The sequence below is a fragment of the Megalobrama amblycephala genome, linkage group LG6 (assembly GCF_018812025.1).
Source record: "Megalobrama amblycephala isolate DHTTF-2021 linkage group LG6, ASM1881202v1, whole genome shotgun sequence".
Classification (NCBI taxonomy): Eukaryota; Metazoa; Chordata; class Actinopteri; order Cypriniformes; family Xenocyprididae; genus Megalobrama; species Megalobrama amblycephala.
Window position 1 is genome coordinate 35992389 of NC_063049.1, and position 19951 is coordinate 36012339.

The 19951-nt window shown below is 36.2% G+C and overlaps 1 protein-coding gene across 1 annotated transcript; it reads left to right on the forward strand.

The window, feature by feature from the left end:
• The first annotated feature begins 3292 nt into the window (after positions 1-3292).
• nemp2 (nuclear envelope integral membrane protein 2) lies at positions 3293-19470 on the forward strand. Its single transcript, XM_048194380.1, is given in 10 exon segments — positions 3293-3536; positions 5349-5458; positions 5623-5854; positions 5928-6000; positions 9513-9606; positions 9915-10029; positions 13910-14135; positions 14521-14709; positions 17410-17617; positions 17620-19470. Coding segments are annotated over 10 exon segments (1449 nt in total). The 5' UTR covers positions 3293-3445; the 3' UTR covers positions 17731-19470.
• Positions 19471-19951: the final 481 nt, after the last annotated feature.

Below are 19951 nucleotides of genomic sequence, written 5' to 3' on the forward strand. Positions count from 1 at the left end.
ACGGCGGGGAAACACATAAAGCAAATCTGCCTGTGAATATTTTATATAACTACAATATCGGTAGGTTTAAATCCGCGTAATCACTTATATCAATGTTATATCGTCATATTGTCCAGCCCTAAAACATATATAGTTTTATAGTATAGTTTTTGTCAGTGTTGTTTATTGAAAAACACCCAATTATGCAGAATATAAGATGGAAAATATTTAATTGATGAGTTGTCAACATAATATAGGCTATAACAATACAATATATACGGTATGATTTTACCTCAAAATCCAACAATTTGACACAATGATAACTGCAAATCCATGTTTCTCTGCCTGGAATCGAGCTGTTTCTGTGAATTGCCGTGATCAATTTGCTTTTTTTCTCTGTTGCTTTCTGCAGTTTTTAAATGGGTTTGTGTCAAAGCTATTTGTACAGTCAATCACAAAGCTCTTTCCCGTTTTGGATGTGTTTTGTGTGTTTTTCGCGACATTCACGCTGGAAACCAATGCTGCCGCTCAAGGGGCTCACACACCGGACGCGAAGCTCAGCGCCGCGCTACGCCGCGACAAGTCTTTCAAATTCGAACGCATCATTTTCTATTTTTTTTCTGAGTCGTAGCTGGGCGCTGCGGACAGACGCCGAATGTCGCTGCCGGTGTGCGTAAGTTACACTCATAGAAAACAATGCGTTCGAATTTTAAGACGTGTGAGGCGCTGAGCTTCGCGTCCGGTGTGTGAGCCGGCCCCTTCAGTCTTTTGCCACTCAGTGGGCGTGACCGCAGTCGTAACGGTCGGCCGTGACGTCACGTGCCGTGTCACTCGTATTGTTTTGAATGGGAGAAAGTGTAACGCGCAATATGGCGGAATAAGTCCCGCCTTCTAAATAAGAGCGCCGACTGGTAAAGTCATCGCATCACTTCAGCGGCCATTAGAATCACCGGTTTCTATAGAAACCTCTATGATAGAAACAGTCAGACTTGAGCCTCCGAAGAGACGCGCATTTAGTTCTGCGCATGCGCATTAGCTTGATCCAGCCTGAAAAAAACATTTTTTTTGTCATGATTCGAGTGTTTAGAAACTAAATTTATGAGCCGGTTGTTAGATTTTATTGGTGATTTCAAATATGAAATTTAATCGTAAGGTTGGCGAACAGTTTTGGAGAATTTGATGTTTCCCCATTCAAAGAGGTTGCATGATGCCCAGGATGCCCGAGAGGCGTTTCAAAGATGGCCGCCGAGTGAAATGACTTGTCTTAAAGGGACTTTGCTACCATTCATCATTTACTCACCCTCAAGTTGTTCCAAACCTGTATACATTTCTTTCTTCTGCTGAACGCAAAAGAAGAAATTTTGAAGAATGTTGGTAACCAAACAGTTAATGGAGTCCATCAACTGATTGGTTAACCATATTTTTCAAAATATGGTTATAAGAAAGAAATTGGAACAACTTGAGGGTGAGTAAATGATGACTAAATTTTAATATTCTGAACCAGTGTCATGCAATGGTCACGAAACTATAAGAGTACTTTTGTTAAAAATGTGAGGAATAGACCACATTATGACCAAAAGTATGGACTACATGGCAACTTTTATATATTTTTTGGATCACAAGAGCTGCATGAACATTCTTCAAATAATCTCCTTTCATGCTCTATGGAACATTATTTTTCTCTTATTATTCTGAACAAGTGTCGTGCAATGGTCATGAAACCAGTTGAGTTTTTGTTTTGTTTTTTTGTTAAAAGGCCCTTAACTGACTCTGCATCAAAAACGGGACTTTCTGTACCTTAACAAAAACCACAAAGCCTTCCTCTAACCAACTTTTTTTTCTTAATACTTTCCCCTGTGGGACATAACCTTGCAACTGTCTGCAACTGAAGATAAACCTCATTGGAGCTTGCTGAGTGCAAGGAGCAAAAATACAGCAAAACTAGAGTTATTAAAAAATTGTCATTTAAAAGGTTGATGGAGAAAAGAAATGCACTCTTTCATGGGGAATGAGGTTAGAATCCTTCCTAGAAACCAAAATGACAGCATCTGCATTAGTCAGATGCTTGCTGACTCCATGCAAGCGTAAGTGACAGTGGGTCTCAGCCTGGCGTGGGTGTGCCTGTCAGGAAAAGCCGCTGTTGTCTCTGCATCCTAGAGAAATGAGAAAGCAGCCGCCTGCTGTGTCTACGCCCACCACAAAAATCCCCCTTCCATTTCAAAGGGCGAAGACTGCACAGAGATGACATTTTCATCTGGTCTCCTCTAGATTTTGGTTTAACGTTTTTCTTCCCACCGCTTCATCTTTGCGTTTGCTAAAAGACTGCATTTGCAGGACTAGACATTTTAAGACTGATTTATTGCTGATAGACAATAGATTTTCCATGTTCTCTACGTTTAGCTAGATTGTAATGATAAATACATTTCAATACATTTTTATCAATGATTTTCTAGTTGTGATATTTTTAAAAAAATCATTTTATAGAGATTGCACTCACAAAGAGCCAATTGCATGCATTAGACCTGTGCATAACTAGAAACATGTATATTCACTATAGAAATTTCTATGACTTTTTAAAGATTTTATTAATTTCCGTGATAACGGAACAAACTGTAGTCAGTACTGTATCCCACAATGCATTGTGCTCAACCTTCTTCCAGTTCCAATGTGGTGAATAAACACATCTTAGCTTTTGTATTTTTAACACAAACAAGTTAAATATAAATAGGCTATATTTAGAAAATATATTTATTTCCGAAATGATAACCAAACACTTCTTGCTGAATTCATCATGCAACGTGATGAGGTCATGTGACAACAATGCAACTTACTACTACAACACTTTATTGTTGTATAATGCAAACGTTTTACTGTTTCATATATCATTTTTAAAGATTAGTACGCAGTAATTTTACATAATTAGAAACGTTGACTTGGCAACTTACTGAAATAAGTTGAAGCACTAAAATTACTAATTGGAAATAACTAAACATCTAAAATAAAAATAAATTAAACCTAAATAGTAATATTTGAAAATAATATTTATAAAAATTGGAAGCTAATTCAAAATATTACACTATAAAATAGTAGGCTACATAAATCTAAAACAACACTGGTGTTTACTTTCAAACCTTTGACTGCGGCTTAAGACCTGACTAATCGAACACTAAACTCCCAAATAGGCTCATTAAATAGACACCATTTTGTACATGAAATGTGCTAATTTGTGTATATAACGACTTGTTTATTTTATAAATAGAAGTTAAAGCCTCTATACTTGATAAATAAATAAATAAAATATCGGGACCTATCATCCACTCTGAAACTGTTAGTCTGGTCTGGGTTACACGAAGCCCACCGAATTTGAAACCGAAAACATTAGCTTAGCTCATGTTAGCTTAGCGGGCTAATCATTAACCTGCTGTGTCTGTCAAATCCATCCATTTAACACAATACTTCACAAAACATGGGGAAGTTAGCTGCTTTTATACCCGTTTTAACTCTATTATGTGCTTACTGGCAAAGCGCAGAGGGAAACAAAGGCTATTCATACACAGGTAAATGACTTGAGCCACATGCTAAACAAGACAGCGGCATAAACAAACATCGCTAACATTACAAAACAGTTGCATTGTGTATATCTATGGGGTTTTGAATGTTATAAAACCACAGACTGCAGTTAAATCACTCTATATATCGTGAATTGTGTAACCTGGACACAAATGCTGTGTGCCAAAATAGTGAGCTCTGTATTTAAAAAGTTGTAGTTTTTTAACTCTTTATGAAGTCAAAGTTTTTGTATTTTGAAGTAAAGTAGACTTTTAGACAGTTCTTAGAAGTTCTTTTAGATAGAAAATAGTTACATAAGAACCGTATTACATAATTACAAAAAGACTAGGCCTATTTAACGTGTATGTGTGTATGAGTAACATATATTGCACTTTTTAGTATGTGAGATTTTCAGCATGCATTAAACAACCAAATATAACTGGTTTGTCTGTATGTGTCTGTAATCACACCATGGTCCCTCTAACATGTTTGTTTTGTACCTTAAAGTCCCCATGAAATCAAAATATTGCAGTATTTATTGTAATTGATTTATCCATTCACGTTAATATTATTTAAATTTATGTGCCCTCATAATCTTTAAAGGCAATGTTGGCAATTTTTCATAAACGCTTTTTGTTATACTGGTTGGAACGCTTTTCACATTCCTGATGGCAATCAATTATAAAAGTGGTCTAAATATTAAAACATCTACAGGACCAAAAAATGTTCGTCCAATCATTGCATTTAGTCCAAATGATATGTATTTGCATACCTCCTTGCTCGCCCAGACATCACACGTCATCAACATGTTCCGTGAGAATATGCAGTTTTTACAGTTTGCTTTTATAGTTTCTGCTGAACCAAAACAAAAAACTTATGCTGCATTCACGCCATTTCGTAATTACCGTAATTAAGAGATGTCAACCCTGATGTTCTACTCAGAGCTGTTCATGTCCTCAGACTCAGAATTATGCTATAATTATGCTAAATATTTCTATGGCAACACTATCAATGCCGAAATTAATCTGTAGCTGTCAAGTGGTACAAGTCAGAGCTTTTTTTTTAAATAAAGCTGATTCTAAAGTTATGTATAAAGTTAACGCCATCTCTTGTGACACTTTGCAGACTTTGCTGCATGCGTTTATGTGTTTTGGAGGAGGCGTGGCTCTTAAGGGAGGGTGGGATCTTCTGCTTTCAGAACTAGCCTGCCATTGCTAGACTTTCTGAAATTGCCTACCCTACCTTCAATCAAAACACTATAAAAATAGTGTTTTTGCAGATTATGTTTTGATGTGACTTTCACAGCAACTGTCAGACAGTAGCAACACATGATGCTAAATAGCTCAAGAACTGAATATTTGAAAACTCTAAATATAAAAGTAAAATAACAGTAACAAACATGTGCATTCGTTGTAAATCAAATAAAAAAAATCATTTTTTAAGTAAGTGCTTTTTTTTATTATTGTTTTTAATTTTAAATAATTAATTTATTAATTAGCAGCAGTAACAGTTCCCTCACGAACCCCAGTTTGGGAAAATCTTCCCCAAAGTGAAACATCCATTTATAAATGATAAGTGAGTAATACTGCTGTATAGAAGCAACCACACATGAAAATGTCTGGTTTTTGGAAAGTGAGGATTCAGCATTTAAATTAGTGCAGTGATTAGGATGAATTTAGTCTGTGGGCAGAAGCTCGTAGTCAGTGTTCTTTTCTGGGAGGCTTCTGTACTGTTTTAGACATAGAGAAAAAGAAAACAGATCATGGTGATCGTTAAATTAAAGCAGAGGAGTAATTCTGAACCTTTCCTGATTCTGACAGATTGCACCTATGTGAAAGGAGACAGTGCCCACGAGTATTTTGGGGGTCGATGCTTCTGTTACAGCTCTGGCACAGTAATCAAATGGAAGGACATCTGGTCCACCTTCAAGGTAGTATATTACATCCTGCTGTGCTATTATTAACTTGTCCTGCAGTGTTTTTTAAATTAATTTTATGATTGGAACAATATCAGGTTATGTAAATAATGACAAAACTTTTTTTGGGTTAATTCTCACTTTAAATTGAATACTGACAAGACACATGTTGTTCACAGGTAAACGTGACAAGTGATGAGGATGTCTTTGTCGTGTTCCCGATGGAGACTCGAAATTGCCAACATCCGGATGATATTCTCACGGTTACTAACTGCTTTGTTGAACACTATTGGCCATCCATAATCCAAAGAGAGAAGTCTTTGGACATTCCTATGGTTGATGAAGATGTCTGCTTCATGACCAAATCGCCTAGAAGCAATACTGAGTACACACTACACGTCTCCAACAAAAGTAAGCATCACACACCTTATTCTTATACAGAGTACTTGGGCACTGAATCATAATTGTTTATTTTCTATTACAGGGTTAAATAGAATGCGCTTCCTGCTTTTTGTGTGTGGGTTGATACTGTTTTTTAGAGCAGGAAACATATGCAGGTAAGTGGCAATTTAGCTCTAGTTTAGATGTTCCCATCTAGAGAAAATCTACAGTAGAATGTCAGATTTAATTCTGATCAAGGGTGTTTCCCCCCCCCCCCCCGCAAACCTTAATTACAAAAAAAATATACCATGCTTGTCTCTGTACCTTAAACATGAATAAGATAAGGTAGTTTTAACATACAAATTACACTACATTTTAAGAAATAAAAAAAAGTCACTATTTACCTTTGTTTTGTTTTTTATTTAAAATGTGGAACCAAAATAGACAATTTATGCAAATATAAATAAATCTTTGGTAGTTCATAGTGGCCACATCTATCATGCACCAAAAAACAACGTAAAAGCTTGATAAAAGTGGTCAGTGCAACTTGTGTGGAACATTCTAGACTTCTGAAGCCATAAAGTAGCTTTGGTGAAGAAAAGAAAGAATATGAAATAGTTATATATAAACATAGTATGCAAAGGGTGCTGCTTGGGTATCAGTTAATATCTACTTGTGCTCTGTGGATGAGGGAAATTCATTTCAGTACAAAAATAGTTTGATCTAAAATGTCAAAAACCTTTAAAGGTGCCCTAGAATCAAAAATTGAATTTACCTTGGCATAGTTGAATAACAAGAGTTCAGTACGTGGACAAGACTTACATTGAGTTTCAAACTCCATTGTTTCCTCCTTCTTATGTAAATCTCATTTGTTTAAAAGACCTCCGAAAAATAGGTGAATCTCAACATAACACCGACTGTTACGTAACAGTCGGGATCATTAATATGTACGCCCCCAATATTTGCATATGCCAGCTCATGTTCCAGGCATTAGACAAGGGCAGGAAGTATTAACGTCTGGATCTGTGCACAGCTGAATCAACAGACTAGGTAAGCAAGCAAGAACAATAGCGAAAAATGGCAAATGGAGCAATAATAACTGACATGATCCATGATAACATGATATTTTTAGTGATATTTGTAAATTGTCTTTCTAAATGTTTCGTTAGAATGTTGCTAATGTACTGTTAAATGTGGTTAAAGTTACCATTGTTTCTTACTGTATTCACAGAGACGAGTGGTCGCTATTTTCATTTTTTAAACACTTGCAATCTGTATAATTCATAAACACAACTTCATTTATAAATCTCTCCAACAGTGTGTAATGTTAGCTTTAGCCACAGAGCACTATCAAACTCATTCAGAATCAAATGTAAACATCCAAATAAATACTATACTCACATGATCCGAAGCATGCATGCAGCATTCATGACGAACATCTTGTAAAGATCCATTTGAGGGTTATATTAGCTGTGTGAGATTTATTTACAACCTCTTGATTTAAAGGGGCCGCAGCCTGAATCGGTGCATAGTTAATGATGCCCCAAAATAGGCAGTTAAAAAAATTAATTAAAAAAAAATCTATGGAGTATTTTAAGCTGAAACTTCACAGACACATTCAGGGGACACCTTAGACTTATATTACATCTTGTGAAAGAACGTTCTAGGGCACCTTTAATACAGTGCTTCCCAATCATGAGCTGGACACTTCCAAAGAAAATGATATTTGGAAATAAAAAAAACTTGCCCCATAATTATGAACAACTGGAAACATTATGTAAATTCATCAGTCATAAAAGGTGTGAACCCTGAAATACATTCAATTTTTTATTTTAATTGAAATATTTTAATTCAGTTATTTTAATATATTGCCACTCATAGTTTGTGTAACTTAAGAAGTTTGAAAACAAGCAGCTTTGTAATTAACAATGGGGGGTGTTTTTGTTGTGAAATATAATAATTGTTTGCTGAATATCTTGCTGTCCGTCAACGCTCTGAAATCTATGGAAGCTTGTTTCCGCCACTGAATAAAAAAAAAAAAAGATAACTGCGACTTTTTATTTCACAATTCTGACTTTTTTTTCCGCAGTTGCGAGTTTATATCTCACAATTCTGACTTTTCTCAGAATTGCATTTCTGAGAAATAATTCTGAGAAATTCTGAGAAATAAAGTCTTTTTTTTTCCCTCAGAATTGAACTTTCTAAGTCACAATAAGTCAGAATTGCAAGAGAAAGTAAGAAATGTGAGATATAAACTTGCAATTGTGAGAAAAAGTTTATATCTCGCAATTCTGACTTTTCTGACTCGCAATTGTGAGAAAAAAGGCAGAATTATGAGATAAAAAGTCGCAATTATCTATTAATTTTATTCTGTGGCTTTTTTTCTTTTTTCTTCAGATTTGGACTTTGGACTTGAACTCGCAATAAGTCCGAACTACAAGAAAAAAATATATAAACTCGCATTTTCAAGAAAGTTTATATCTCACAATTCTGACTTTCTCGCAATTGTGAGTTTATATCTTGCAGTTCTGACATAACTATAAAAGATAATTTAATTGAAATATTTTAATTCAGTTATTTTAATATATTGCCACTCATAGTTTGTGTAACTTAAGTTTGAAAACAAGCAGCTTTGTAATTAACAATGGGGGGTGTTTTTGTTGTGAAATATAATAATTGTTTGCTGAATATCTTGCTGTCCGTCAACGCTCTGAAATCTATGGAAGCTTGTTTCCGCCACTGAATAAAAAAAAAAAGATAACTGCGACTTTTTATTTCACAATTCTGACTTTTTTTTCCGCAGTTGCGAGTTTATATCTCACAATTCTGACTTTTCTCAGAATTGCATTTCTGAGAAATAATTCTGAGAAATTCTGAGAAATAAAGTCTTTTTTTTTTTCCTCAGAATTGAACTTTCTAAGTCACAATAAGTCAGAATTGCAAGAAAAAGTAAGAAATGTGAGATATAAACTTGCAATTGTGAGAAAAAGTTTATATCTCGCAATTCTGACTTTTCTGACTCGCAATTGTGAGAAAAAAGGCAGAATTATGAGATAAAAAGTCGCAATTATCTATTAATTTTATTCTGTGGCTTTTTTTCTTTTTTCTTCAGATTTGGACTTTGGACTTGAACTCGCAATAAGTCCGAACTACAAGAAAAAAATATATAAACTCGCATTTTCAAGAAAGTTTATATCTCACAATTCTGACTTTCTCGCAATTGTGAGTTTATATCTTGCAGTTCTGACATAACTATAAAAGATAATTGCGACTTTTTATCTCACAATTCTGACTTTTTTCTCAGAATTGCGAGATATAAACTTGCAATTGCGAGAAAAAGTCTGAATTGTGAGATAAAAAGTCGCAATTATCTTTTAATTCTTTTTAATTCCATGCCAGAATCAAGCTTCCATATAAATCTCATCTGCATCAAGATTCAGTGAGTGATTACTTGTAACGTGGAAGAGAATAGGGCACACAAGAAGTCATATGGACTTAAAAGCCGTGGCCACTATGAATTGTTGTGCAAAGCCAAGAGAAGACTCTTAAAAAAACCTCCCCCTTTATATTCCATGGGGAAAAAATGAAAGCATATAGATTTTGATCAACATAAAGATGAGTAAATAATGACAGAATTTTCATTTGTGGTTGTAACTTATTAATCTGACCCAATCTTCATGGTTTCCAGGAGCTCACTGTTTTTCTACACTGCCGGAGTTTCATTGGGAGTCATCGCCACATTTGTCTTCCTGACACTTCTCCTCCGAAACTTCATACCAAAGGTGTGTAATGCTTCTGTCACTACCTTTTATCATGATCTATCACATGTTTCCTCACCGATCAAACATGTCGGATGAGTAGTATGAGTTTAAGCCTGTCAGTGCTGGCATTGTCTCTGCTGATGAGATTAAAGATAAAGGGAGGTGGAGACTCACTCCTCAACACAAACAGCTGCAGGCATGTACATCATTGTAAGGTTTTATGTATAAATCAGGGGTGTGTAATCAATTACAGATTGATTGACAGCTTCCAGTTTTGGGGTAGGTCAGAAGGTCAAGAACATTCACTAAGGCTCTGCTTTTCCCCCCAGCGAGGGCTGTTCCTGGTGCTGTTGGGCGCTGGCTCCGGTCTGTCCTACATGGGGATCCAGAGGGTGTTAAATGAATGGGATGACATCGTGACTGAGCACTGGATGGAATTACTGGGTAACTAGGCAACCTTTCTCTGTTACAACCCATCTTGCCCTGTTTTCCTTTGCAATCATCTCATCAGCCAATTAGATCAGACAGTAAGCCTTCGCTAATGTTAATAAATGGTCTTTCAAATGTACCTCTTGTACAGTTTTGCATGTCAGTCGTGTTGTCTGTTAATTTGCTTGCCGTGCTCTTTATACAATAGAATAATTACTGTACATGTCATTTAGACAGATTATCCTTCTACACTCTCGCTGCATATTTCATCAGCTGAATCGCTCGCATTAGAACACGCCAGAATCGCATAGTAACAGTCTAGAGCAGATTGAGATTCACCTTTTGTATCGTATATCTTGGCTCCGTTAGTGTTATAATATGAGGGCCAAGTATTTTGAATGCTGAAATGACTGCCTCTTGACTGCTCAATAGATTCTATTCTCTGCCAAATCAATTTCCCTCTTCAAGCACTCGCAGTATGTAAATGCATCAGTGTTTGAATGCGAGAACTACAGGCATATTAAGATTATGGGAAAGAAGCTGCAATGCTGCTGGAACATTGATTTCTATGCCTAAAACAAAAAGGCTCTGGGTGGATTACAGCCCCAGTGTGTGTCTTTTTTTCTGGCCCTTTTATTTCCTCTTTGATTTTTTTTCTTCTTCTTTGTTTTCACAGATATAGGCTGCTGTAACATTGCAAGAATAGTTCACTCAAAAATGAGCTTTTTGTCATTTTACTCACCATTGTGTTGTTCCAAACCCATGACTTTATCATCATCTTTCTTTCTTTTTTTCCTTTGTTTTTCTTTTTCATATGATTCCATACAATGAAAGTGAATGGAGACTGGTTTTGTCAAGCTCCAAAAAACAAACAAACAACAACAAAAAACACAAAAATGGTCCAAATGACTCCAAACCATGCAAACGCTTTGTTGACGAACTAAATTTATTTGTTATTTAGTGATAAATGGTGCATTGACACAATTTGTCAGCATTTTCTCCAAACCCCATTGTTTTGGGATTTAATTGATTTCTTTTTTTATTTTATTTTAAAGCTACAGATGAGGGGTTTGTTGTTAAATAATGTCTTAGTTAGTTCACCCAAAAACGATTCTGTCATTAATTACTCACCCTCAAGTCGTTCATCTTCGGAACACAAATTAAGATATTTTTGATAAAATCCGATGGCTCGTGAGGCCTGCATTGACAGAAAGATAATTAACACTTTCAATGCCCAGAAAGCATTGAACAATTTAAAACAGTTCATGTGACTACAGTAGGGTTGTATGAGATTTCCACGGTATGATAACCATCTGAGTAAATATCACGGTTTCACGGTATACAGTATTAAACAATCAATTTTTATTTATATCATCAATTAAAATGACCAATAAATTAATTAAAATGTTTGTTTTCTCTATTCAGATTTCATTAATCAAAAACAATCAAATACATTTAATAAATTATTATAGATTAGAAATTGAACAACTTTTATTAATAATTGAAATTCAGAATTTCTGCTTTGACTTAATTCTTCTGGCTTTTATTTTTTTAATACAAATATTATCAAAAATGATGGAAATGAAATTAACTTTTTTTATAATTATTTTGAGAAGTACATTCTATTTAACAATCATAATAAATTTGTCAATTTCTTCGAGTTAAAAACCGGTCTTTTATTTTGACGGGATGTAGTGAAGAGCTTTGAGTTTCAGTGTATTTGACAATGGTTTTTCTCAAATAAAATGATAAAATGCTCATTAAGCGCTATCTCAGAGCAACCGTGGATATGTTTGTGTTCATGTCCTCTGATAACGAGACGACAAACACTTAAAAAACAATAAGAGCGCTGCGCATACTTAAGTATGTAGTGCACAAAACAGCGCAGCTCATTCACACAAGCAGACACGTTAAAGGTGCCCTCGAATGAAAAATTGAATTTATCTTGGCATAGTTAAATAACAAGAGTTCAGTACATGGAAATGACATATAGTGAGTCTCAATCTCCATTGTTTCCTCCTTCTTATATAAATCTCATTTGTTTAAAAGACTTCCGGAAAACACGCGGATCTCAACATAACACCGACTGTTATGTAACAGTCGGGGTGTACGCCCCAATATTTGCATATGCCAGCCCATGTTCCCAACATTATGAAAGGCATTAGACAAGGGCAGCCAGTAACCTCTGGATCTGCACAGGTGAATCAACAGACTAGGTAAGCAAGAACAACAGCGAAAAATGGCAGATGGAGCAATAATAACTGACATGATCCATGATAGCATGATATTTTTAGTGATAGTTGTAAATTGTCTTTCTAAATGTTTCGTTAGCATGTTGCTAATGTACTGTTAAATGAGGTTAAAGTTACCATCGTTTCTTACTGTATTCACGGAGACAAGAGCCGTCGCTATTTTCATTTTTAAACACTTGCAGTCTGTATAATTCATACACAACTTCATTCTTTATAAATCTCTCCAACAGTGTAGCATTAGCCATTAGCCACGGAGCACAGCCTCAAACTCATAGAGAATCAAATATAAACATCAAAATAAATACTTTACTCACATAATTCGAAGCATGCATACAGCATGCATGACGAACATCTTGTAAAGATCCATTTGAGGGTTATATTAGCTGTGTGAACTTTGTAAATGTGCTGTAATATAATCGAGAGCTCGTGTGGCAGGGAGCACGCGAATTAAAGGGGCGGCGCGCTGAAAAAATCAGTGCATAGTTAATGATGCCCCAAAATAGGCAGTTAAAAAAATTTATTAAAAAAAATCTATGGGGTATTTTGAGCTGAAACTTCACAGACACATTCAGGGGACACCTTAGACTTGTATTACATCTTGTGAAAAAGCATTCTTGGGCACCTTTAAATTTAACATAAAAGTATTGTATAGCTTTAATTTAAATTTTGGGCGCTTGACAGATCCAGTTGACATCCACTATCATTATCTGGAAAATATGTCTGGGATATTTTTCAAGAACCTCTTGTTTTTAAAAAAAAAAAAAAAAAAAAAAAAACATACACTACACTATACCATACACTGGTTTGGTATTTTTATTCAGCAGGTATGCATCAAAAGTCACAGTAAAGAGATTTATAATGTTACAAAATGTTTTTTTTTATTTCAAACAAATACTATTCCTTTGAACTTGAACTGTTCATCGTAGAATAATGAAATTATATATCATGGTTTCCATAAAAAATGTTACTGTATTTTTTTCATCAAATGATTCCAGCTTTGGTGAGCATAAGAGGCTTTTTTTCAAAAAAACATTTTAAAAAAATTTACTGACCCCAAACTTTCGAACGGTAGTGTAGGTTAGTAATCACTTTAAGCTGAGTAAATAGTAAGTCAGTATTTTAATAGAACCAGTTTTGTTCCATTATTCTTTTGTTTGTATACTGAAGTATTCAGCAATTCATTGCTTTGTTGCAGCAGTAGCTTGTAATGTTTGCATCCAGTGAGTGTAGGCTGGGCAAATACAGCACGACATCCACTATTTGATATTCATGGCCCACATTTACACAATGCACATTTTAGCAAGTGAAAGCTTGCCTTAAAGGAATAGTTTACCCAAAAATTAATGAATGTCATAAGATGTGATGTTGAGTTGTTTCAACACATATAGATCTATTGTGACTTTTGCAACTGAGTGTGCTTTGTACGTATTATTACTGTTGGTTTATGGGCTGTTTATGAATCACAGGCAAGCTCAGGCAGGCTGCTTCTGTCCGATTCAAATTGTGAATGCATTTTTAATGTTACTTAGCTACATAAATGAGTTAGGTGCTTCATATGTATGTATATATGCAAGAAGGTGGATAACACCAAGCTAGGCATTTGAAAATTATTTTTACATTTTCTTTTTTCTCTTTGTCTGCAGTATATGTGCTCATATCGGGCTTATTTAGTTTTGCTGTATGCTATAAACATGGCCCCATCACCAACAAACACAGCCTCAACTTTATGACCTGGTGTATGCAAATAGTAGGCATGGTGTTGCTTTACTATGGGATTACATTCCCCCCTGCCTGCTACATACTGATCGCTGTCCTGTTGTGCTCAAAGATTCTGCCCTTGATCTGGAGCCTTCTAATGTGGATTTGCAGGTAAGGAAAGCACCACAAACAGTACTCAAAATTTCTGAGTGAAACAGGATATTCAGTGAGAATATTTTTTTAGGGCAGGGCTTTATTCCCTAGCCAAAAAGGAAAGTTGTTTCAAATGCAAAGCCAAGATTTCTTTAAAGATGTTCACATCGTTATTGGGTATATTTACTATCTTTGTCTATTTAATATACAGTATCTTTAACATCTATCTATATTGTTTTACTGTGTGCACAATAAAACATGCATTAAGAACTTGTAGTAATTTTGAAGTCATGTTGACTAAGTCTAGGATAGAAATTGAAAGCTAATTGTATGATGAAATTAAGCTTTGAACAGGTGAAATATGTAATCCTAAATATCTGTATGTATGAACTTCTGCCTTCAGTCTCTTCTACTCATTCCTGAGCTTGTTCCGGAGGAAGAAACGGCACGCTGTCAGGCTACTGACTGAGGATGAGTACAGAGAGCAGGGAGAGATCCACACCAGAGCCTCCCTGGATGAACTACGGGAGCACTGTAACAAGCCTGGCTTTCCTGCATGGGACACCGTGTTGAAGCTCAGATCACCACAAAAGTAAGTAAAGTCCCGCTGTAGTCAATAATTTTATCCCTTAAAACTCATCTTTGATCAACAAAATTACATATCTAAGCGTTTTTTTTTTTCCTGTGAAAATGTTTTATTCATGCCTTAAAGGATTAGCTCACTTTCAAATGAAAATTAGCCCAAGCTTTACTCACCCTCAAGCCATTCGAACTGTATATGACTTTCTTCTTTCTGATGAACACAATGAATGAAGTAAGGCATTTGTGGAAAAAAAAAAATCCATATTTAACAATTTACGAAATAAAATATCTAGCGTCCACAAGACCGCCTTCCATATTAAAATTAAAGTGGCATTGCGTCAGTTACACTTTCACTCATTCACACAAGCTCAGAATACCTGATCCACTGGTGGAAATACTGGTTTAATTCAGCCATATATGTTTGAACCAGAAACTGATTCATAAAAAGAAGCAGTAGAGTCAATTATACAGGCTCGTATACAAGTCGATGTATCAGAATGGTATGTGTTTTATGTATCGCTCTCTATGTCGTACACATAACTTTTGCTTGACTATGTTATCAAACAGCAACACAAACCATGTTCCCATTCACCATCTCAGAGTCAGACAACTGCCATCTAATAATCAGTATCCTTAGAAAAGCTTTGAACAACTCAGAACGTCAGTGGAGAAAGGCATATAGTTCATCATAACATCGTTATATACAGTGGGCACAGAAAGTATTCAGACCCCCTCAAATTTTTCACTCTTTGTTATATTGCAGCCATTTGCTAAAATCATTTAAGTTCACTTTTTTCCTCATTAATGTACACACAGCACCCCATATTGACAGAAAAACACAGAATTGTTGACATTTTTGCAGATTTATTAAAAAAGAAAGACTGAAATATCACATGGTCCTGAGTATTCAGACCCTTTGCTGTGACACTCATATATTTAACTCAGGTGCTGTCCATTTCTTCTGATCATCCTTGAGATGGTTCTACACCTTCATTTGAGTCCAGCTGTGTTTGATTATACTGATTGGACTTGATTAGGAAAGCCACACACCTGTCTATATAAGACCTTACAGCTCACAGTGCATGTCAGAGCAAATGAGAATCATGAGGTCAAAGGAACTGCCTGAAGAGCTCAGAGACAGAATTGTGGCAAGGCACAGATCTGGCCAAGGTTACAAAAAAATTTCTGCTGCACTTAAGGTTCCTAAGAGCACAGTGGCCTCCATAATCCTTAAATGGAAGACGTTTGGGATGACCAGAACCCTTCCTAGAGCTGGCCGTCCGGCCAAACTGAGCTATCGGGGGAGAAGAGCCTTGGTGAGAGAGGTAAAGAAGAACCCAAAGATCACTGTGGCTGAGCTCCAGAGATGCAGTTGGGAGATGGGAGAAAGTTGTAGAAAGTCAACCATCACTGCAGCCCTCCACCAGTCAGGGCTTTATGGCAGAGTGGCCCGACGGAAGCCTCTCTTCAGTGCAAGACACATGAAAGCCTGCATGGAGTTTGCCAAGATGGTGAGAAATAAGATTCTCTGGTCTGATGAGACCAAGATCGAACTTTTTGGCCTTAATTCTAAGCGGTATGTGTGGAGAAAACCAGGCACTGCTCATCACCTGTCAAATACAGTCCCAACAGTGAAGCATGGTGGTGGCAGCATCATGCTGTGGGGGTGTTTTTCAGCTGCAGGGACAGGACGACTGGTTTCAATCGAGGGAAAGATGAATGCGGCCAAGTACAGGGATATCCTGGATGAAAACCTTCTCCAGAGTGCTCAGGACCTCAGACTGGGCCGAAGGTCTACCTTCCAACAAGACAATGACCCTAAGCACACAGCTAAAATAACGAAGGAGTGGCTTCACAACAACTCCGTGACTGTTCTTGAATGAAGAGCCCTGACTTAAACCCAACTGAGCATCTCTGGAGAGACCTAAAAATGGCTGTCCACCAACGTTTACCATCCAACCTGACAGAACTGGAGAGGATCTGCAAGGAGGAATGGCAGACGATCCCCAAATCCAGGTGTTAAAAACTTGTAGCATCTTTCCCAAAAAGACTCATGGCTGTATTAGATCAAAAGGGTGCTTCTACTAAATACTGAGCAAAGGGTCTGAATACTTAGGACCATGTGATATTTCAGTTTTTCTTTTTTAATAAATCTGCAAAAATGTCAACAATTCTGTGTTTTTATGTCAATATGGGGTGCTGTGTGTACATTAATGAGGAAAAAAATGAACTTTAATGATTTTAGCAAATGGCTGCAATATAACAAAGAGTGAAAAATTTAAGGGGGTCTGAATACTTTCTGTACCCACTGTACATTATACATTATGTGTTATATACACGACATGTTATGTAGAGTTTTAAGGAGAAAAGCATATTAAAGCACCACATTGACATATAAACAACATTAAAAACTTGGTTTTCACAGGGGGTCTTTAAACATTTGTAGTCATCAAATAAGCATGTTTGAAAGGGACATATAATGGTGAAAAGGATTTTTTTTTTTTAATAAAATAAAATAAAAATAAGTTTGACATTCACAATACGAACTTTAAATCATATTTGTTGAAAGATTGTTGTAATTGCTTTAAATGTGTTGCAATTGTACATTGATCTCTTGAGTGAAGGAGAGAAATGCTATGAAATGCTATATGGCCCATTTTATTTAATGACATTTTAAAAAGTCCTCACCAGTTGTTGCCAATTTTTTCAGGTTTGCTGAATTTCTGCGCAGTGGCAGCCACATCACTCAAGAGGAGCTTCAGAGTCATGAGAATCAGTACGGGGTTGGTGGGGCGTACTACGAGAACGTGCTCTTTAACAGCAGCTCCAGCGAAACCCAGTCTCAGAGAGGAGAGGCAGAGGACAGTAGCGAGGATGAACTGGTGAGAAATGGTCCTGCAACAGTAAATAACCTCCCGGTCCTGCTGTATACACCCCAGTTGTGTACACCCCAGTTGTGTGCCCGTATCCCCCTGTCACCTACACCCCTCAGCCAGAACCCATGGATCCAGAAGACCAGGATTTCTTTTGAAATTGTGCCACTATATGTAGGAAGTGATTTTTATGTAAACTTTAAAAAGACTTTTTGAATTGCGCAATATCGTTAGGAAGGATTGACTCTAAGGAAAATTAGTAGGTCCATAAGGATTGTAAAATAATCATTCTCTCTCAATTGTGTGTTTAAATGATCTCTTTTAGGCAGCGTGGGCTGTTACTATATATTTTTTTAGCAGTTTGTATTCTCATACCCAAGTGATGCAGAGCTGGGAATAACACTTTATTGTACATACAGTATGTTAATAGCATGTGTAAATAGATGGTGACTGTGCTACTCTCAGGTATATTATAAAATCATCAGGACATCTTTGCAGTCGACTGCTCAAGAGAATGACTCAACACACACAGTACAACAGAAGTGTATTTTAAGGAAATAGAGCCCTCTAGTGTTGGTTGAAGAAACATCACCAAAAATGCTAATTCTGTCATTATTTACTCACCACCCTCATGTTGATTCAAAGCTATGTCATTCTGTCTTCTGTGGAAATCAAAAGAGGATGTTTAGCAGAAGTTGCTCTTGATCATATATTTAAACTAATGAAGGATATATGGTTTTCAAAAGCTCTTAAACCAACAACAAAGCATTTGCGTTTTTTTGTGCGCTCTATTCCAAGTCTTTTGAAGTCAATATTATAGAGTACCGTAGTCATACTATAGCAGAACGGTTTATTATTGAATAATAACTTACATTTTTATCTATTACATACACAAAGCTACCACAGGGGCCGTTCAAACAGAATGTGTTTTTGCATTTCACTACACTACCTTTTCATTGTTTTTCTTTCTAATCAGAAAGCTAAACGGATGTGCTTGACCATTGTGCTTGAGTCTCACGTGTTTTGCAGCATCACATGTGACATGGCGTTCTTAAAACGTTGCCCTCAAGTTCAACTTATTCATAACTTCATTATGGAGCCTTTCACTCAGAATGTTTTGCACTGATTTTCCAATGTTTTTCTATGTAAATGTAACCCCTCCTGTTCGAACCGCCCACTCTAATCGGGACTCAAACCCAGGTTGCTCTAACAAGGAGGCTAAAGACCGCAGTCTTTGGCATCAGTCGCTAGAGTGCTTCTTGATATCAGGTGAATGAGGTTTACATGCACAGCTCTTGCCGGCATACGTCCATTACACTCAAATTATGTTCAGTGTGAATGCCCCCCTATGACTTCAAAAGACTAGGAATATAGTGCATTATGTGGACTAATTTGGGTCTTTTTGCCATTTTTTTTTTTTCCCTCACAAAAAAAATGAATACAGATATTATATTTCAATGTTTCTGCGTTTGCTCAATTCTTTTTGCGTTCTCAAAACAAACCTCACAAAAGTTCTTTGCAAGCAAATGCAAAAAATTTTTTTGGGGAAAGGAACTAGTTTTGAGAGCAAATGCAAAATTTCCCTGGTAGCACAAAACTTGCGAGAAGCGAGAGAAAGCAAAAAGCATTGAATATATATAGTTATACTATAGTTTACTATCACCATTAGGGGCTCTGTAGAATTTTCATTTTTGGGTGACCCATACTTTTAAAATGAATCAACTCAAAGTTGATGGTCTGCATCTATCCGTATGGATTTACATATCTACAATACATCCTGCCATTTCATATTCTTTACTTTTTATGGATCTTTTTTTTCAGAAGAATGAATGTATACGTTTTTACAGCCTTTTATATTACAATCTTATTTAATTAAAGACAAATGGCTAAATTCTCAACCAGAATATTGTATTGTCTTCATATGTAAATATTTCATGTATTTTTAATAGGTCACAAAGCTGCGAGGCAGATAGTTTCACACTGTAGCAAAAGAATACCTTCCAGTGGTTCACATTACTATACACTTGGTTTTACAGATCATTGTATATATTTAAAGGTGGTAAAGAGGATGTTTTGTTTTATACATTTTTGCAATATTACTTGAAACTGTCTTTACTAAGTGATAAAAGACTATTTATTAGGTGCACTGAAAGGAATAGTATTAATATACATCATCTGTGCACGAGGTAGGGCCTTAAAAACATCAGCCAATCGTTTACGCGATCATCGCGTAAACGATTGGCCCTCTGGCTTGTCAATCACTGCCATGACGTTCCTTGTGAGAGACGCGCGGCTGCGCGCTCTAGTAACTTTCATGCGCCGCATGCAATGTTTTTGTCAGGAGACAGGAGTAAGAACTGCAGATTATGAGGTGAGTCC